Source organism: Daldinia loculata, assembly GCF_022478755.1.
Source record: "Daldinia loculata strain CBS 113971 unplaced genomic scaffold F4817scaffold_46, whole genome shotgun sequence".
NCBI lineage: Eukaryota > Fungi > Ascomycota > Sordariomycetes > Xylariales > Hypoxylaceae > Daldinia > Daldinia loculata.
Window position 1 is genome coordinate 40,769 of NW_026054900.1, and position 20,905 is coordinate 61,673.

A 20,905-nucleotide genomic window follows, 5' to 3' on the forward strand; every position below is an offset into this window, starting at 1 on the left:
CTAGTTCGCCTCTTCCGCAATTGTCTAGATATGCTACGAGATGATTAACAGTAGTTTTATCAATAGTTACACGACCAATTCTCCAAGTTTTAGAGGGACTGACTGGCGTATTATTTAGCTTAAGACTTGAGTGTTCTCTCAATAGACAGCTTCGTCTTGTTGAATGTTTTTTATTCGTTTAGCTTAGGTAGAATTATCTATAATCCCTTAGGACTAACTAGCTACCTGGGTACCGAACGACATAAGTAGTTGCATTGCGGTATATCCTTTTCCCTTTATAATTTTCCAAACGCCAACGCTCAAATCCTCTTTGGGTATCATCATGACGACCTCAATCTGGCTTCTCGGTCGTGATCATGTAGTTCCCAGATATCTTGGATACTTGGTGCAGACGGGTGATGTACAGCACTGGTACCAGGACGTGTAAGGAATATTCTAGGGTTGACCGGGGGGTGTTCCTGCCGCCTGGACAAGAGAATCCGATACTCGTAGCTTAGGCCCGACCAACAGTATCCCCATTCATTATCGACGTAGCTGTCATAATCCCGGATAACGTCGTCGATACAATCACCGAGATCCTGGTAGGTATCGCTCACTATCTCAACTCCGCCGCGGCCGTGATTATGAATGGTGGTGGTATTTTCAGTTGTGCAGTGTTTACAACCTGCAAGCGGATAGTTGCGCAGCGAAAACCCGTCCAGGTCGTAACCGTCCAGCCCGGCTGGCTTCATTAGAAACAGTCTTTCATGTGCCATGGTGGCAAACTTGGAGATGGTATCATGCACACTCATTTTATGGAGACCATTCCAATCCAACAGATCCAGGAAAGGACGGAACGTTGACCGAAATTCAGTGCCGTGCCAGCAAGATTGGAAAACTTGCTCCATGGGAGATGAAGCATTCGCCTTGAGGAAAGGCTTGACTCTGTCTGGAAGAAGTAGTATCCGTTGAATTTTATGGAAGTATAAGTTGTCGTTCACGACTGCTGCTTCGGTGTCCAACTTCACATACCCATGGATGAAATCTGGATTGTTGCAAGATGTTCCTAATCTCCTAAGCTTCCAGTCGGTAGATATAGAGAGATGAGAAGTCGCAAGGTTAGATTCCATGCCGTTACTATAATTCATTATGGCCTCACGACCCTGTTTGCAGGTGAAGGCATACTGTGGCCATAGGGTACCAAAAGTCATAAGACCTTTTTGACGACGGATTGAAGTAGAGCTTTTCAGAGCATCTGGACCCTCTTCAACAAGACTGACGAGATTTCGATGAAGCTTTGAGCAGCGCTTGCAGACAAACAGATGCGGGAGGTCCTTTACCAAGTGATGAAGGAACTCGGTTCTCTCAAGAGAGGCTTGATCTAAGTCAGTGTGTAGAGCACTATGAATAGAAGCAAGACAAATCTTGCCGTAGTCGGTACCCCGGACGAGGCTGGAGGAGGCCCTGCAAGTTAAAGAGAAGAGTGCGACATGTTTAGGGTCGAGGAGGGATAATATGTATAAAACGAGCTCTACGGGTAGAGTGAGGAGTAAACAGGACGTGTCGGTTTTCTTGTATGATGTTAAGATCAGAGCTTGTTCGAACTTGGTTGACAGGCTATCTATCATCTTGAATAATCCCGGTATAGTTGAGGACAAATGAGAATGTGTGATATGTGTTAGTGAAGTGCGGCACTCCTGATAATAATAGGAATAATAATAATAGAAATGCGCGAAGGCGTTTATGTTGTGTAACTTGCAACTTGCAACTTATGGGCTAGAGATGGATGTATCCATCCGCTGTGTAACTCTCCTATAGTTCTTTCCACTGAGTAGATTGGAAGGAGCATTAGTTTAGGTTCTAATCCTCTTAACGCTATTGGTTTCACTCTCCTCACCTAAACTCTTTTCTCGCGACATGTAAGCAAGAGCTATGAAAATACGTAGGTGGGGAGTCGTTACCTGGGTTATTCGCGGACCAAGGTAGTCACCTAATTGGTACGTTGTCGGCATGATACAAGGTAGGTACGGTTGACCAGACAAGGTACTGTGCCAAAATGAAAAAAATCCGTAAGCTTAGCTTAAAAGGGTAGTCAGCCACAGGTTAGCGCAATTAGCTCGAATTATTACAGTACTTCGCACTTTTGTATGGGAAAAAAGGATTATCTTTTCTAAATACATACATTATAACGTTATATATAATATGCTTTAAAAAGGTATGCTTACTTCAATTTACTTACACATTCAAATAACTTTACAATTCCAGCAATTACAACATTACAATTGGTATCATTTTATAGCCTCAATTCAAGCGAAAATAATTATCCAAGTTGCATGCTTATACGATGTATTGTTATTAAGATATTTAAAGTCTTTTGAAAACAGTCGTCTCAAAGGGTATCACGTGTACGTAATCCGTACAGGTCCCAACCTCTTACTCTTTTTAAGATGCGCGCCCTTTTATTGGCTAAATTTTACACCGCCTGTCTGGCAATATCCTTATCCTTATCCTTACACCACATCTCTGTTACAGCTTCATGTTCAATTCAATTTAATTGACGATACAATGGCTATCTTTACATATTGCTTTTACTTGGTTGCATACATTAATTAAAGACTATACGGTCGCATACAGTAATTCCGAGGCAAAAAGGCTAAAAACAAGGTCTTTTTAAATGATCTCTGATATATGTATATATGTATGTATGTATGTATGAGGCTGGCTGGCTGGCCAACCAGGAGGCTGTATTGTATAAAGCTATTTGATTAATACCTTTTGAAATGACTGTTTTTAAAAGACTTTAAATATCTTAACAACAATACATCGTATAAGCATGCAACCTGGATAATTATTTTCGCTTCAATTGAGGCTATAAAATGATACCAATTGTAATGTTATAGTTGCTAGAATTGTAAAGTTATTTGAATGTATAAATGTGGATGGTAGTTAGTTAAAAATTAAATTGACAATTGAATTAATAATTAAATCCTTTAATTTGATTGGCCAATCCTTTACATTATATTGGTTAAACCAATATTTCTATGAAAATAAACCGTAATAAGGCTTAGAAGTACACATTTAATATTTTCTAAATTGTGGCAAGTGACCCCTTACCAACTTTAGTTTAGTGTGCGATTATTTTTTTTATTTTGGCACAGTACCTTGTCTGGTCAACCGTAGTAGGTATGTATGTACATCTATCAAATCTATATGCATCTCCCCCCACATGTAAAATGAAAGCGCGGTCCTCCCCCAGAAAGGCCTAAAATCTACCTAGCTATACAAATCTAGCTAAGCCATTCTGAGTAATAATGAAACGGCATCAGCAACTGCTGCCACTTGTAGTTTCCATATTATTTGAGAAATGTAAAATGTACATGGAATTAATTATGTCTTTTGGGATCGACGTCTGTAATCTACATCTGTACCTGTTGCAATTTACTTTCTTCACTTTTCCTCTACACTTTTACCATATGGACTGTCTTTTTGCTCGACGCGAGTCCTTACCACACTTGCAATGTGGCTCGCATCCGAGAGGCGACGTGTAAATAATATCTCTTTACGTCTGCTTCTAATCGCAGGCCATGTATTTGCTCAGGTCAATTCGAGTACCTCGACCACCCACGATGTCGCAAAATCCCCCTCGAGTACCGTCTCGGCCGAACCCACGTGCGAATCGAGGACCGTGAACTACATCACTCATACTCTACCTCAGCAATGTCTTACCTCCCCTCCATCGTCATTCTCTACTCCCGCATCCGTTAGCGCCACCGTCACCTCTAGTTCTATACCCGTCGACTCGACGCCTAGCGCTGATGGCACCGACCATCATGAAGAGCTAGACGCCGATGGAAATAACCTTAGCACAGGTGCTTTTATGTCATTTGAAGAATGGAAGGCTATGATGCTCGAGAAATCTGGGCAGGACGCGCTGGAGCCGAGACAGCGCAAGAGTAAAGAAACCCACGGTGATGCGGACCCCGGAGAGGACTTCGATAGTCTCGGGGACGAAGGCGAGGTGTCGCTCGACTTTGACGCATACTCTGATAGGATCTCTGAGATAGCATCGTCGACGAAGCCGTCGCAGAAAGAGAAGGAAAAGGAAAAGCAGGTTGAGAAGGTTAACTACGACGAGGGGCTGGCCCAAGGCTATCGTAGTAAAGATGCTGGGAAGACGTGTAAGGAGAGGCTTTCGTACGCCTCGTTCGATGCCGGCGCAACGGTAAAGAAGGCGAGCCCTGGTGCTAAGAACCCCAAGGCCATCCTGGTCGAAAATAAGGACACGTACATGCTCCTTGAGTGTGCTATGCAGAACAAGTTTGTTATTATCGAACTGAGCGACGATATCCTAGTCGATACTGTTGTGATAGCCAACTTCGAATTCTTCTCTAGCATGATACGCCACTTTCGAGTTAGTGTAAGCGATCGCTATCCCGTCAAGCTAGAGAAGTGGAAGGTATTAGGTACCTTCGAGGCTCGTAATTCCAGAGATATTCAGCCATTCCTAGTCGAGAACCCTCAAATCTGGGCTAAGTACTTGCGAATCGAGATTCTAAGCCATTATGGCAATGAGTATTATTGCCCCATGTCCCTACTACGAATCCACGGCACACGTATGCTAGACTCGTGGAAAGAGGCCGACCCTGCCGACCTTGAGCCCGAAGAGGACAAGACAATATCCGAAGTCTCTGAGGAGACGGTTGAAGAAACCGAAACCCAAGCCGAGGAAGTTGAGGTTGCTGAACCCTTTCAGCCTGAGGATCGGATGATACCCTCAGAGCAGAGTGACTTAATCCCCTACTGGGACAAGAACTATTTCCACTATTACTACCCCTTTAACGCTACTTGCGAAGCAGCTGGCGCAGAGGACTATACGTCCCAACGCAGCAAGGAAAACTACAAGAACAAAGCAGCAGCTAAGCCGCAACCTATAAGGATTGTCGAACAAACAATTTCAATTAGCTCAAGCGCACCCTCGTTAGCGACTCCAACATCGCAGTCCGCTAGTCAAGTAACAGCAGACTCGGTGAGATCTGCATATCCAAGCAGTTCAAATGAGACAACAGCGAGTACAGCTATCGCAAATTCAACTGAATCCGCCCCTGTCCCAACGTCATCTCCAGATCCAAGGTCAGCTACTGTAACACCACCAACAACAACAACTACAACACCCACCACAGTCGCGACTCCAAACCTTGTAAAGACCGCTAGCGTACAGTCGCCCCCTAAGAGTAAGACATCCGCTTCGACCTCTGTTGTAAAACCACCGTCTTCGCGGTCGGCTGCATCTAAGGGTCAGCCCTCCGGCTCCCCCACAACGCCACGCAACAAAACCACAACCACAACCTCATCTGCCGCCCCCGCGCACACAGTCCAGGACTCCTTCTTCAAAGCGCTTAATAAGCGCATCCAAGCTCTCGAGTCTAACACGACTTTATCTCTACAATACATCGAGTCGCAGTCGCGATTCTTACGAGAAGCGCTAGCGCGCCTTGAGAGGCGTCAGGTAGCCAAGGTAGACCTATTCCTAGATACCCTGAATAAGACGGTCCTCGGCGAGCTGCGTGAGGTCCGTGTTCAGTACGATCAGATTTGGCAGTCCACCGTCATCGCCCTGGAGACCCAGCGCGAGCAGTCCGAGCGCGAGATCGTTGCTCTATCTTCCCGCCTCGGCGTCCTCGCCGACGAGGTCATTTTTCAAAAACGCATGGCTATTGTCCAGAGCGTCCTGCTTCTAGGGTGTCTTATCCTCGTTATTTTCTCCCGCGGCGGTCTCGCTCAAGCCGCTGCTGAATCTTCGTATTATCCCGCCCAGTTCTTTGGCGGTGGCGGCCCCTCGAGACTTGCGTCTCCTATTTTCCCGTCTACGCCTAGAGCCCAGCATCACCGCCGTGACGGAGCAGCGATGCTCTCCCCCGAGGACGCTAGTCCCGTCCCCATACCCAGCACCCCGCAGCAATCTCATCTACATCGCAGTCCAAGCCAGACGCCAGATTCTTCCCTACATCACCGACCGCGGATGATGAGTTCCTCTAGAGCTGGCGTTATTAGCGTCAATGAGACTCCTGAGTCTGCAGGCCATCGAAGACCCTCACCGAACAGAGTCACGTCCGAGCCCTCTTCAACTGGCTTCTACCGGGCCCCCATGCTGTCAAGCGTAGAAGCGGGTTACGACTCGGAGCCGGCCATGACGCCGTCTAGGGAGGGAGAGTATTACTCTACGGTGGTTGACAGCGGGAAGAGCAGCGCGTTGAGTTACCCTGAAGCGCTGGTTAGGAAGTCAGAGAGACAGTTGACGCCATCATCGGAGACCGATGGTGTAGAGTATATACCTCTATCGAGTAGGCCGCCTCTAACGCATTCTATATCAGCGCAAAAGCCTCTACCTACTTTACCAGAGGATCCCGATTAGTGTATACAGAGTTAGTTAGTTAGTTAGTTTAGCTTTAAAGCCTGGAAGCTACGAATAATGAGACCATGATTAATCAAGAAGAATTGGATACGTATCTTAGTGAGTCAAGTGTTTGCGAGAAATGCATTTTATTGTTGCCTATCGCGCCCAAGATATAATGCTAAGTATAAGCGTAAAAGATAAAAGCAGTCGCCACTCCCCATGCCATGTAAAGCTACGCGATTTTTTCTAATTTTCTGCAACAGAATAAGCACGCTCCACCCCTCTCTGTCCTGCCAAAGTTGATGCCCCCAGTCTAATAAACCAGGCCAATCTGAACCAGGCACCAACCATAAGCCTAGGTAACTATGGTGGCACCAATTCTCCTGGTCGTTAGAGTTGGCCTCTGTCGAGTATAATGGAACTCCGATCTTCCACTATACACGATGACCCTGGGGGTGCATCAAGAGATGCCCGAAACAATGTAGAGGCTGAAAATCTTCCCGAGTAATGTAACTCGATAGCAATAGTTGGTCTAGAAACTCAGAATCTCCCAAAATTCGCATCAAGGAAAAAGAAAACGCCAACGCGCAGTCCAGGTGTTGTCCCTGGGTAGGTAGTTGAATTTGTTGCAAGTCCGAGAAGTCTGGTAGACAACATCTCGAAACCCAAATCAACCACACTTTCATGGATTTCCCGCAAATGTCAGAGACGCCGCGGAAACCGATCGGATATTCGAAGGCGAGATATAATTGTGGCTCTGTTACTGGAGCGGAAATATTGTGAATTCTCTTCGCCGGCGAGATTCAACAATAATCTGTAATTCAAGTCGTTATAGTTTTTGCATGGCCACTTTAATGCCATGTGATCGCGATGGATTTCTTTTACTTTTGTTCGTTAAATTGTTATGAATACCGAGTTTGGGGTACTGATGGTTTCCCTTTGATCGGAACCCTTCCAGTATCAATAGACCCCCCTAAAAGATGACACGAAAACAGTGAAGGCATCGTCAAACCTATATTAAAGTTAGCTCAGCCACTCCGTGTCAATCAACATAATCATAAATGATAACAAATATGATACTTACTAGCAAGCAGATTTCGGTAAATAAAGCAGGTGCTCTGAAATTCTAGTGTCACTAGAAGTGTTGTGGATCCGGTAGACGATTTGTATCGAGACGAATCCGGCAGATGCGAAAAAAGGACAAAAAAAATCAAACGGAAGTCTTTCGAGAGGCAGTTACAAAAGCCTCTAAGAGCTTACTGAGAGGGGTAATAACTCTGACGGCAAATAGCTGCATCGTAGTCATACTCCTCGAGTCGCGGGTTTCCACGATCGAATTGAGAACGGCGGCGTCGTTGCTCGTCGCGGAAATGCTGGCCTGCATTGGGGGTAAAAAGGCCTAACCAAATGCAATCAGTAATCATCCTCTCTAGAACATATAGCGTAGATTCAACATACCCACGTGTTCTGCGTTTTCACAGCTTCTCTTCATCTTCGATTGGTTGTCAGGCTCAGGAAACGGCTCCTCCTCTCCAGCCAAGTCAGGGCGTGGTCCGTTTAGGGTATAGAAAAGCTAGGAAGGAGTCAACTACCGCACGGATGGTTGTTAAAGATACCTACTTACCTTGGGGCGATAGTGAGGTGCCTCAAGCATTACCGAGCTGTTACGGAACTTTTGGACCAGGCAATCTTTGCCTTGGATGGCTATGATTCTACTTAGTATATAGATCAAAAAATTAATGGATGACGGTTGGCTCACTGGCATAAGAGACCTCTGCAACCTTGTCACTTTTGAAGCAGTTCCAGCGCTGATTGGCTCTAGCATGCACGAACTGGGAAGATGTCAGCGAAGTTGACGGTTATTTAACAATGGTCTTACATCAATAATATCTAATGGCTAAGAAATTGGTCAGTAATAGCAATCCAACTGTGTGGGAGACAGGTAAAGCTCACATCGACAAAGTTGATGAATGCGTAACCGACACTAGAGATTCGATCAGTAAATGTATTTTCCACGTATTAAAGGATTTCCTTACTTGCAGTCATTCGCGAAATCGATGCGCAGATACATGAAGTCATATTTTCCCCAGCTAGAATCATCCACAATCTTCTTTAGGAGAGCTTGATCAACTTTGTTAGGTATGTTGCGCAGCATGATCTATCAGGTCAGCTCCTATTACCATAAACTTTAGGCCCAGGTAACTTACCGTCGTCCGCACGTCAATGCCGTCTCGAATGCGGCTGACGTCAACATGGTTATGATGGTTGGCGGGATTGTAGTAGGGAGATCGTGCAACTCTCATTGCATTCTGTCGGCGACTGTCGGGACGGCCGAAGTGTTGGAATTGCCGTGGAGTTATGAGTTCAGTGGACAAGAATGAGCTTTGGTGCGACAGTGTGGGACTCGCTAGGGAATAGTTGCTGGCTGACAACATGCTACTCGGAGTTCTAGATGAGCCTTGGTCCATCATATACGGAGGGCTAATTGGCAGGCCTGTATATAGGAGAGGGACCACTCCATAGGGTGATGGTAACTGGAAACCACCCTGAGAAACATTGGGTCTGGCTGGCGTGCTGAACATAGAATTAGTCACAGACGGCATGACTGATTGTGTTCTTCCGATAGACATTCGCCGGAAGCTAGTAGCCAGTTCTGTCGGCGAGACTATAGCTCGGGTAGAATTGTTGATTCCACTCTGCGCCGTGACTGGCATCAAGTCGGGTCGATATAGCGTGACGCAAATCTGAAGACCCTGTTGTGAAAATGTCAGTATATCGGTTACTTATGCCCGAGATGGGTTTCTCACCTCGACGACAACGCTATTGAACTTCGAAACGGCGCGGAGGGACATATCATTATCGCAGTATTCGACAATAGCACTCAATAGGCTTCCCTGTACTCCCTCTCGAATTTTGAAGGCGAACAAGTCTCCCTCGGTCTCTAAAAGCTCCTTCAGAAAACTCTCGAGTTGCTGGGTGGTAATGGTACTTGCTGAATGTGGAAACACACTGAGATAGAGTTGACCCTCGTGCGCAGTGACGGAGCCTGCGCCGGGCTCTACGACCGAAGAGAATTCTCGAGGGCTGACCGAACGAACCGACCAATTATAATTTCGCATGGACAGGTTGGAGAACACGGTACAGGCGCTACGGATGTTGGTAAACCGGACAAACACCTGGTCGCCACATTCATAAACCTGCATGCTTCCCTGAAACGGAATGCCCATCTGCTGTAGTTCCTATAAATAGTTAGCTCATGCATACGTATCTCACCTAACGACAAACTCTTACAGATAGATATAATTCCACCTCAGTCCCGGTTAGTCTACTACCAGTATTGGTAGAGATGACTAGGCATCGAGAGATACCGGCCTCAGTGCTCAGCTTGTCGTGAACGAAGTTAGAGTGCGAAGCATTAGCCGCCGGCGAAGATAACCTGGAAGCTTGGGCATAGTGCTGGCTTAGATTCTCCGAGAACGCATCTACTCTCTTAGGCTCAGATGCCGAACCCCGAGCGCGCAATGCCGATGGTAGAGGAGAGAAGACAGAGGCAGTAGGCGATAGCTTCTGCCTTGCTTTGAAGCTAGTATCCGCAGGACCGACGAAAGGGTCCTTGTCTAGATGAAGACTACCACGGTACAAGACGCTTGGTCGGTCAAGAGATTGTGGTGCATTCATCCCGTACTTGATAGGACCAGCTTCGCGAATATTGGCATTGAGGGATCCTGGTGCTCGTGTAGATCTGGCAGAGCCGTCTTCAGGAGAAAAGGTAGTCAGTCGAGTGTCGGGAGTACCCTTGAAAGAATCGGCAGCTCCGCTCGAGGAATGGGGCGAGGCCGGGTTGAAGTGGCCCTCGCGGGCCTGGTGCACGTTCATCTTGTCAGAACAATCGTACGGTATCCTTAGTAGTAGACAACCAAATTCCGTTTCGGGACCTTTGTAGGCTTCTATGGTTGGTATTAGTGAGTGTAAGCCATGTGGTTGAAACGAAGGCCAAGTAAATGCATAATAGGCTTTGGCTGGTTGGTATGGATGGGATATGGAAACTCATAGATGAGAGACGAGGAATATCTTAGGGGAATAGGTGACTGGCTGTATAGAGAGTTGGATCTCCATACTTGAAAGTACCAATAGTAATTTAGACAGCAAAAACCACCAGTTAATGGTTATGATAGAAGAGTTTTTGTGGGTGCTTAATATCGGTGGTAAGAGCTGAAGCTTTCAAAAGCTAACAATGATAGAATGGGATACATAAGAAGAAAGTTGTCGTACGAAAAATAGATCTTCCAAGTGGTCAATTGTATTGGGAGGGTTTATTGGGGGACCGATGATGTTTGAGAGTAGGAGTTCGGGATTGGGGAATTTGACTATGAAAAGGGGGGAGCAGGAAAGAAAGAATCGATAGGAACAGGTAAACCCACCAAAGAGATTACCACTGCCTCTATCGCCAGGTCCTTATCAACGACTACTTTGTTGTTGAATTGAGGTCGTCAGAGTTTTGTGCGAGCGACGGGTTCCCCGGTCGAGGACGGCGTTACCTTGCTATAGCTTCAACGACCTATGGGCACGCCAACTCGTACTTGCTTGTAATTATCAAGTCAGGAGAGATATGGCTGCTATAAAAACTATTAGTGGAGCCCTGAATATTCTTGATTTATTGAATTAATTACACACTGGACAAATCTTGGATGGTGAGATATTGAGCATGTGGTTTGTGTAATAGCGAGGGAGGAATAATTGCGGCATGCGGCCACGTGAGTTGAGGACTTGTGATTTATTGGGAGGGTAGAGGGCAAACTGGTAAGAACGACCAAGTTTAGATATCTAGAAATGAATAGGCGTGTCAAATGATACAAGAATGCCGTCTGTACAGGTAACTCCTAAGGTGAAGGATTCTCATGTAGGGCAATTGAAATGAAATTTATCAACATAAAAGAAATATATCATGTCGGGAAATCCGAGAGACTTGAGATGTTAAATGGATTACAGAACTTACTTTGAAATGGGAAGTTTGAAATTACTTCCGGCCAGGAGCAGTTAAGATGGCGTAATCTAGATGTGGTTGAAAGGTCAATTTATCATCTGCGTTCCGAACCATACACGCGTAGGGTGAATGGAATATTTTTGATATACTATGCGAAACGGAGTTGTCGTCTGGCAGACGGGTAATGAACTATAGGTTAGACGCGTCGATTGGGTGCAAAACTACTGAGTGAGGATATTAGTTAGTAGGTGTCTATGCAACAAAACCATTACTCAGACTTACCTGTAAACTCAATTGAGGCCTGAGTGATGTGTAAAGTTCCTATCTGTGCCAAGACAAAAGATCTGAAGAGGGTGATTCGTGGGGTCTGAATGTCTCAAGAAGGTTCTTGACGCAATACCGTTCCAAGGCCAACGACTTTCCCCAAGGACAAGAAGTTCGGGAATACCGGAGTGTAATTGATGAAATCCAGATTGACCCCAAGACGTGACAATGGTCCAAGGTGGAAGGGTATGCGTGGATTGAGAGGGTTATATGTAAGTAGGTTGGTCGTCGAGAGAGGATGGGGAGGGTTAGAGAATTGTAAGAAGTTGTGCGATTAAGTAGAAGCGGTACGGCACAAAAGATTTTTGGTTTAAATGATGATTAGGAAAGTGCGTCAAGTACATGTACGCTACTTCTGGTACAGATTTACTGTACGTCGTTTACCTATGTAGAAGGAGCTGGTTTCAGAAAGGGAATAGTTGGCTAAAAAGGTGTATTGCACCTACTTACTTGGGTACTTACACTGTCTGTTATACCGCCGTGCAGATATCATTGGACCGTTAGGAGTAAAATGACTGCATGCGCTTGTTTGCACCGTGACCTACTGCGCTGATAACCTGAGCTAGTTAAATGTATGTAAATACCTATGTACTTGGTCGTGACCAGACGCAACTGCCACATTACCAGAATAATTATCAACCATTGTCCGTACTGGTGGAAATTGCCTCTCTGCTTAGACGAGCATGCCCTATAAAAATGGCCAATAACCGTGTGCTTAAGCGAATTAGTCTGAAGTTTTTTTTTATACTACTTACACGGTTCGAGTAACAATGACGCCGTTGGTGTTTGCATCAAGTACTAGACGCGTATGGCATCCCTTCTACCGGTGTTATTTGCTCTTCGGACTTTAAACTGTGCTCCTAGATAAACCCAAACCACCATACTGAGCCCCCTAATCAAGTCTTGTCAAAACTTTTCTCCCTCCCTACATCCTCAAGGTGGGATGCCTAGGAGATGCTAGTACACACACTTATTTTAGAAGGTTAGGAACAGTTGAGATGGCTACTATGATGATGGGATACCTCACATCTGACAACTGGGAATTGGGTAACTAGTAAATGGCTATTCATAGATTTTAGTTTTCGAGAATCTAAATCATCTTCATCTCGAAATAAATACAAAATGACCAGCTAATGCTGTAAAATTGCCTTATCATTAGTATCTCGACCGTAGCAAGCAAATCTTATCCGTGGCAATTATCAGTATGCGTTAAGATAGCAGCACCATCTCATAACCGAAGAACTGATAGTAATTGTGATCTCTGTTCATTAACGAGCTTATGCTATGGGGTTTGAGTTTGAAATAGGTTAGAATAGTAGTAGAAAACTGTATGTGGACTAATTTTCATTGAATGATATCCATATGTAGTTACCTATTAAATGTATCATGTAATGCCCCTCGATACATAATATTTCAAGAGCGTATCCTGAAGGAAAGGAGGTAGTTATATGTATTAAACTCGGGCACTCGTGAAGGTTTATGAACAGTTGATTTTCCACAAACGCCATAGAAAATTGAAATCCTCACTTACAAATGTCTAAGTAATTAAATACGTCTAGTTACGCTGATGTGAAACATGTGATATATCATGAGACTGGTCCGAAATGGACATGAAGATTTTAGGTGAAGTTGAAGCATAATGATAATACCCAAGTATGAAGTTATGCGCCACAACTGCAGAGCCACATTAATTCCGGGAACATTGAACCTTAATGTTGAAGTGGATCAAACCTTAGTGCATAGGTACCTAAGAGCATGGGGTAGTGGCGGTGGGGCTGAATGGATGAGGCTTATCACATGCAGCTATATCTCTAGCCATCACTGGTAACAGTGCCGCGTAACCTTACTGTGAATTTCGAAACACCTAATTCGAGGTCACCTACCTACATATACATAATCACTTTATATTCGAGGACCGATCCAATCGCCTACATCATCGAAACTATAGCTGACAATGACGGCTTGTCCTTGTCTAACAAACTCTCTCTTCTGCTGAACAACCTCTAACCTGTACGGCTCTCCTAGTCGCATTGTGATGCGACCGGGTAATCTTCTATTGCAACAATGCCGCGAAGGGTACAGAATTACGACGATTACGGCTCTGCCGTCCACCAGATTATCCTATCTACCTCAGACGCCGAATTCCTCGATCAATTAATACCTGTCCTGAAAGATGCGACAGCAACGAACCGAGCGACTACCCTTACGCAGAACCTATCGCAATATGCCGAAGACCGGGAGTCTGAGATCGAGAGGATAGGATTGACAAAGCATGAGGAATTCCTAGATTCCGTCAACCATCTCCAAAATGTCCGCGAACGGACTGTTGCCTTGACGGCCGACATCCTCGAGTTGAATCAGTCCATTCAAGCCAGCACGGAGAAGTTGGCCGAGCAGAAACAGGCATTAGTTAATACACGAGCTGTCCGAGAAAATATTTCGGATGTATCCGACGCCCTGAAAGAGTCTCTGAAGATCCTGCATGCTGTCAACAACGCCCACGACCTGATCCGCAAAAAGGGGTACTATGCCGCGCTCAAGTCTCTCGAGGACCTCCAGAACGAGTTTCTTATTCCGATAATACAGAATAACTATGCTACCCAGCACCAACTTGCCAACCTAATACAGAAATCCATACCCGCATCTCAGAAGACTATCTCCGAGGCGGTCATGACAGATCTCAACACTTGGCTATTCCGAATTAGAGAGACGTCGCAGTTCCTTGGGGAGGTGGCGTTCTATCATACTGAGATGCGCCGTACGCGACAGCGGGAAAGGGCGGAGAAAGATGAATTTCTGAACAATTTTAAGCTAAACTCTGCCATCGAGCTGGTCTTCGATGAGAGCGAAGAGTTTGACGTGCTTGATAATGAGGAACTCAAGGTTGATTTTACTCCCCTTTTTGAAGCTCTACATATCCACGAGGCATTAGGACAGAGTGATAAATTCCGATCGGAATACGCTGCTACCAGAAGACGGCAAAAGGAATTGCTCCTACCGAGCTCTGTGAGCTTGACCACTGATGATGAGTCGTCGCTGAGCAGTTTGCTGGAGGGCATTGCTGGGTTTGCTATTATCGAAAAAGCGACAATGCGACAGGTCCCACAGTTACGCACAGCTATTGATGTGAGATAAATCAAATGCTTACTAGCTAATAGCGCTGACATTTCTAGGTCGAGGAATTGTGGGATTCGATGTGTGCTACAGCAATATCCCTAACATCCAAGGCGTTAAGTGATATCATCGATGCCCAAGTTCTCCTGAATACCAAGGGGCGAATTGATCTCTTCATCCTCACAATGGAGGTTAGTAGAATAGTGTCCATACCTGGATGCCGTTTTGACCTTTTATTTTTATTTTAGGGATGGGGATACTCAGTTTCAAGACTTGATGAATTCTTAGTCGATCTCTTCGATAGATATGCCGAATTGCTGAAGAAAAGGTTCAGCGAGGACTTTCAAGAGGTTCGTGGTCGTCCATTGTGAGGGAAAAAAGGTTGACTTGCTGACTATCTTAGAAGATTGTATCGACTGATGATTACATGCCAATGGCTATCAACACTAGAGAAGAATACGAGAAAGTGGCTAATGTCAGCTGGTTTACCCCAGAGAAACCCCTTGAGGAGCTCACGTAAGTTTCTAGCATGTATCCTATTCGGCAACGATCTAACTATTATAGGTTTCCATGTGTTCTACCATTTTCTCAAATGTATCCGCTGTGTTGTATTGACATTAGGAATTTCCTCAACCAGTTCTATTTCTTCTCAGATGACCATTTCCAACATCCGAACAAGATTGATGATACACTGCGCAAGTCTCTCGACGAGCTTCTCACGGAGAAGGTATGCAAATCTCTGGTAGAGAGGCTTAGCTCGCAATATCTAGGTCAGATAGTGCAGATCTTGATCAATCTAGAGCATTTCGAGATCGCCTGCCAGGAGCTGGAGCAGCTTCTGATCAGAGCCCGGTCTTCGGGGTCCGCCGGCGGTCCCTTGACCTTGGCAGCCACCGAGCAGTTTAGGGAAAACAAGAAGACGGCTGAAAAACGAATCTTCGAGCTCGTGAACTCCAAGATCGACGACCTGGTCGAAACCGCCGAGTATGACTGGATCGCGTACAACAAGCCTACGGAGCCCAGCAATTACATGCAGACTCTGACTAGATACCTGTCCAATATCATGAACTCGACGCTGTTAGGCTTGCCTAGGGAAATCAAGGAGCTTATCTACTTTGACGCGCTCAGTCATGCGGCAAACAAGATTCTTGTTAGTCACTTCCCGCTTAATTCAATTCGCTTAGGTCATAGTATTAACAAGACACCACAGGCTCTCCCCCTCTCTCCAGACGTAAAGAAAATCAACCCGAACGGCGTCGCGGCGCTATCGATGGACGTCCAGCATCTAACTACCTTTGTCGACGGCCTCGAAAACGGCTTCATGCTGCGGTCTAACTTGGACGAGCTCGAGCAGACGATCCAGCTCCTCCAGTCCGACAACACGGACGAGTTCTTCGACGTCTTGACCCGGAACAAGAAGTACGGCCGTGTCGACGCCATGAACGGACCGGCATTATTGGAAAAGTCAGTTGTCACTATTAAATGTTAAAATATACATGGCTTGAAAACAGTACGACTAACATGCAAGCAGGCTTACTCAGCAGATCTTGAGTCCGGGGCAGACGGCTCAGCGATTCGCCAATTTCTCGTCGAACCTGTCATCGCGTTTCGGTACGAAATAAAGGAAGGCAAACAGAGGTGTATATCAACATCAACACATTTCACATCACGGGCGCGTGTATTAGATAAGATACCTAAAGCATGTAAAATCAATTGTATTTCATCGCACTAAAAACCGCAACAATGGCGGCTAGAAAACCCGATGACCTATAAACCCCTACGCCGTACTTTCAAAGAATAAGAACATGTGTCTGTCGCCTAGTAGTTGTGGTAGTATTCACGGAAGTCGTTTCTGTAATTTGTATGATAATATCACCCGGTCCTATTCCCTTCTCCTTCTCCTAAGTAGTAGTAATTTGGATATATTTCTCGAGATCCCTCGTTTCGGAACTCACCATCCTAGGGCTCATTGTAAACTTGGTTAATCGCCACCTGATTATACATCTCTAGGAGCGCCCTGCTGTCCTCCTATGGCTGCTGGGGCATGCCTGGGTAGCCGTACATCCCCTCCATATCCCCGTACATGGCTTGGGGTGGTTGTTGGCTATAGGGACCGCCGGGGCCGGTTTGGACTTGATTGTACATGGGGGGGCCGCGGTATTCTTGGTCAGAGCCCATGGCGTGGCTGCCCATGCCGTAGTCGCCCGGTGCCATGTGGTTGGCGGCTCCGGGCATCCCGTGCGAGCCCGGCATTTGGTTACCGGCTGCTGCGGGCGGCACGCCACCTTGAGACTGCTGCGCCTGGGCGGGATTAGCGCGCTTAGCGTGACTCGCCTCTTCGCGCGGAACAATGTCGATTAAGAAGTCGAACATGTCGCTCTTAGCGAGAGCAGAGGCGATATCGGATCGCTGCAATGTTCGTCTCTTATTCTCTTCCGCATGAATCCACGCTCGCATCGTCAGCTCGGTGATGAATATATCGCACCCCTTCGCGAATAGGATGGGGGCTTCGGCAGAGATCATCTTAACCTCGGGATCGGCCTTCATGACCTTCTTAATTCGAGCGAGGGGTAGTTGATGGAGCTTGTAGTCATGTTGGTCTGACTCGAGGTGGTTGATGGTATTTTGCCAGTAGGTTGTTAGAATATCCTTGTATTGGCCGTGTAGACCCTGGTGAACATTGGCCCAAGGCCCGGTGTAGAGCTCGGCGGGTGCGAAGCCAGAATTTGCGAGCTAGATTGGCTATGTTAGTAAAGTGATAATATGGGAAAGAAGGGATCGATAGTTGGTAGAAATGCAGGAAGAAGGGAAGAACCCGGTAACAAGAGACGAGAAGCGAGAGTCAAGATGGGAGATGAGCCGGGAGACGGGAGACGGGAGAGGGGAAGAATGGTGGGACTTACTGCTGCACTGGCACCTAGAAGGAGAGATGATTAGCGACGTCGCACGAACGAAGGCAACTCGCAATAGACGAGTGCAATCAAGAGGTACTTACCATAGTGACCTCCGTGAGCTATATCATATACACCAGTCCCTCCACCGCCTCCCCTCGACGACTGGGGGTGATTTGACGAAGACTGATCCATGGTATTTTGTTTTGAGGAAATTGCGCAACTGGTCTTACAACCTCGAGTGCGCAGGTAGAAATACGTCGAGTATTTCAAAAGGCGCGCGAAATAAACACAAGACTTGACCGGAGCTGACAGGCAAACGAGAGTCTTGCGCGATGGTATTGCACGCACGCGCACGACCCTAAAGATGGTAGTGAATTTTATCGAGTGGTCCTTTTTCGCTTGCCGAGAACGCTCGTAAGTATTACCGTGCGTAGATAGGCTCCCGACGGCGGAGAAAAAAAATTAGAGGGCTTGTTTGTGTTGTTTACACAGAGCCCCAGATCGAAGCTTTGGTGCGCGTGGTGATGTAACAAATAGGCTTTTTGGTACAGTTAGGTATTTCCAAGTTAGACCCTTGGATTGGAAAGATTGATTGGCCCGACGGGAGGTTGGGGTCGGGAGTGACTAGGAGAGAGTGACTAGGTTCGAGGAGAGGAGATGATTGATTGGGCGATCGTTTGGCTTTAGGAAAGCTGTTTGTGCGATTTTGGTCGAGGAACGGGGTTTTTTTTTTCGCCCCTTTGTCAGCTACTTAGATTATTATTCGTTCCCGTTTGTTTCTTTTACCCAGAAGTTTGCTCACCTTGCGGCTCGCTCCGAGATGCCCACTATTTTTGCTTGAGCTTGAGCTTGAGCTTGATTCCTGGTCTTGACCTTGAACTCGAACTCGATCTTTTCAAGGTATCCGCCTGTCTGGCCAGGTTTTTATCTACTTCTTCCCCGGAGTTTCTCTTCGAGAAACCGGCGTTGGATCAAATGAAACAAAATTAGAAGTAATAAAAAAAAAGGTTGAACTTGGATGGAATGTTTATGATAACTGTGAACTTTTATGAATCGTGTGTCATTCATGTATGTGTTTGTGTAGGTACGATATGTATTAGAATGATCTGATTCACAACCCAAAGCTAATAAATTAGCTCTATGTATGCGTTGGTCGGGATTGGGCAATGACGTTGAATGGATTTTCTAGAAGTGCTTAGATCTTCGATGCGCTTATACGTTGTAGGGCTGGCTGCGAAAACTGGGCGGCTTCGATAGGAATCAATGCGCTGGCACTATGGTTGGGCATCAGCGGCCGCCGACTTCACTCTCTATCAGCTATCAGCTATCGAGGTAAGTACTGTACGTATTAAGCAGGTTGGGGGTGGCTGCAAGGATTAGAAGATGGTGTGCTGCCGGAAGGCTCTGACGGGTAACCTCTGTTGTCTTATCGATAGGCTATGCTAGGTACTGCCCTGTAATACTTCGGCCAACCAACTACATAACACCGCAAAGCCCGGCGTACATATGTATATGATTAGGTAATAATATACGTACCTCTATTTTAAGAGTACTAGCCACATAGAGGCTCACCAGTCACCTGCGCCTAGCCACACTGTACTAAGACAAATTTTATTCTTTTCAATGGAGCTCCAAATTTTTTTTTCTTATCCTTTCAAGCTTTGAGGACTGACCATCCTGTCAACGAATTGTGCTGTTGCCCACCATGGCAGAAACAGCAACCGCGGAATGTCTTTCAGATGATCAAATTGAGCAGCTTCTTAGAGAAGCTGAGGAAAGATTGAAAGCGAAACATCAAGGACAAGATGAGAAAGCTGTTGCCGTACCCAACAAATCGGACGTCGTAAAGGCCTCCAAACCAGACTTCCCAGCGCCGAAGGTAGCCTCTCTAGTCTCTTCCAAGGACAAATCAAAGTCTGAAGGGTTGTCGGTAAGAGTACCCGAGGTTCGGCGGCCAAAACAAGAAATGGTACGTCGCACATCAATTCTTTATGGTTTATATACGTTGCTATCGGCACGACCCCTTTATGATGAAATTCATATCCCAATTTAATTGAAGCAGTGACTGTTCCCGTTATGGGTAACATTACTGCGCCAGAATGATAGATCCATATCATAGTTACTCTGACTCTTTACCTCGCTTCTTACTTCGCTTCAGTTTGTGTCAAAGCTCTTTGCTGACTAGTTTCTCAGGCTGTCAAGGCAGATGCTGGACCCTCGTGGTTTAATCTCCCCCGGACTGATCTTACTCCCCAACTCAAAAAGGACCTGCAATTACTACGTATGCGCGATGTTCTAGACTCTAAGCGATTTTACCGCAAGGACAGTTCTAGAGCTTTAGTGCCACAGTTCTCCTCAGTCGGGACTATAGTTGAGGGACCGACCGACTTCTTCAACGCTAGATTAACCAAGAAGGAGAGGAAGCGCACTCTTCTCGAGGAAGTCCTAGAGACTGAAGACGCTACTCGGAGATTTAAGAGCAAGTATGGCCAGATCCAAGATGTAAAGACGAGTGGTAAGAAGGGTCACTACAAGAAGATGATGGAAAAGCGATATGGTCGCAAGAGCCGAGGGTGAATACTGGAGACGAGGGATCAGTATCCCTACTGCGCATAACATAGTATGCACACAAAGTGCTACGTATCCTAGATACACTTGAACATGTTCTGGTGTTATGGAAACGCAATAAGCGTCCATCATCAGCAGATTGGATCATGTTGTTCCTGTCTGCTGATGCGGCCTAGAAGAGGCGTACAAGTAAGTTACGATCTTATACAGTCGTGCTATATAACCCGTTTCTAACAATATTTTAGCAATCAGTAAGAATATAAAGACGTTCTCGCGAAATTAATCGCTTGTTACACGTCTTGACCTAGTAGTAGAACCATGTTGCTTCAAGCTAGGTTGACGTACTTAGGTATATTAGGTGGTCTGAAGGTTAGGTTATTTGAAATAAAGTCACCTCAAAATTCCGTCGAGGGGGTAAGAGGCCTTAGCTAGTACTTTAAGTAAGTTGGACAAATAAGAATCGATCAAACATCAACAATATTTCGGGTATCATACTAGTTTATATACCTACCAGATGATTAAGAGTTTCTTTGGAATCATGATTACTTTCGCAATATTGTCTATCTTTGTGCTTGCGTGCTATAAGCATGCTTAATATAGCTATTGCCGTTTTGAAAGACTAGTAAAATTCGAACATTTTAAAAGGCG

General features: G+C 45.8%; 6 protein-coding genes across 6 annotated transcripts; 3 read left to right on the plus strand and 3 right to left on the minus strand.

The window, feature by feature from the left end:
• Window positions 1-154: 154 nt before the first annotated feature.
• On the minus strand, window positions 155-1,888 carry F4817DRAFT_345649 (uncharacterized protein). The gene has a single exon (XM_049304292.1). It carries the CDS (start codon window positions 1,605-1,607, stop codon window positions 321-323), a length of 1,287 nt encoding a protein of 428 aa, XP_049156494.1. The 5' UTR covers window positions 1,608-1,888; the 3' UTR covers window positions 155-320.
• Window positions 1,889-3,304: 1,416 nt separating this feature from the next.
• Window positions 3,305-6,474, plus strand: F4817DRAFT_345650 (UNC-like C-terminal-domain-containing protein). Its single transcript, XM_049304293.1, has one exon. The coding sequence runs from the start codon at window positions 3,497-3,499 to the stop codon at window positions 6,389-6,391; it is 2,895 nt and encodes a 964-aa protein (XP_049156495.1). The 5' UTR covers window positions 3,305-3,496; the 3' UTR covers window positions 6,392-6,474.
• A 1,155-nt stretch (window positions 6,475-7,629) lies between these two features.
• On the minus strand, window positions 7,630-10,249 carry F4817DRAFT_367274 (RNA recognition motif 2-domain-containing protein; the record flags this gene model as incomplete). Its single annotated transcript, XM_049307095.1, has 10 exons — window positions 7,630-7,772; window positions 7,832-7,946; window positions 7,998-8,077; window positions 8,133-8,205; window positions 8,253-8,270; window positions 8,327-8,357; window positions 8,410-8,531; window positions 8,581-9,126; window positions 9,181-9,612; window positions 9,665-10,249. The coding sequence occupies 10 exons, from the start codon at window positions 10,247-10,249 to the stop codon at window positions 7,630-7,632; spliced, it is 2,145 nt and encodes a 714-aa protein (XP_049156496.1).
• A 3,228-nt stretch (window positions 10,250-13,477) lies between these two features.
• F4817DRAFT_345653 (exocyst complex subunit Sec15-like protein) lies at window positions 13,478-16,539 on the plus strand. The gene is made up of 7 exons (XM_049304294.1): window positions 13,478-14,807; window positions 14,855-14,986; window positions 15,044-15,145; window positions 15,202-15,311; window positions 15,360-15,945; window positions 16,006-16,259; window positions 16,327-16,539. Exons 1-7 carry the CDS (start codon window positions 13,746-13,748, stop codon window positions 16,415-16,417), a joined length of 2,337 nt encoding a protein of 778 aa, XP_049156497.1. The 5' UTR covers window positions 13,478-13,745; the 3' UTR covers window positions 16,418-16,539.
• Window positions 16,540-17,811, minus strand: F4817DRAFT_345654 (histone-fold-containing protein). The gene has a single exon (XM_049304295.1). The coding sequence runs from the start codon at window positions 17,340-17,342 to the stop codon at window positions 16,824-16,826; it is 519 nt and encodes a 172-aa protein (XP_049156498.1). The 5' UTR covers window positions 17,343-17,811; the 3' UTR covers window positions 16,540-16,823.
• A 1,493-nt stretch (window positions 17,812-19,304) lies between these two features.
• On the plus strand, window positions 19,305-20,900 carry F4817DRAFT_345658 (Fcf2-domain-containing protein). The gene is made up of 3 exons (XM_049304296.1): window positions 19,305-19,658; window positions 19,883-20,446; window positions 20,503-20,900. The coding sequence occupies exons 1-2, from the start codon at window positions 19,395-19,397 to the stop codon at window positions 20,264-20,266; spliced, it is 648 nt and encodes a 215-aa protein (XP_049156499.1). The 5' UTR covers window positions 19,305-19,394; the 3' UTR covers window positions 20,267-20,446; window positions 20,503-20,900.
• The last annotated feature ends 5 nt before the right edge of the window (window positions 20,901-20,905 follow it).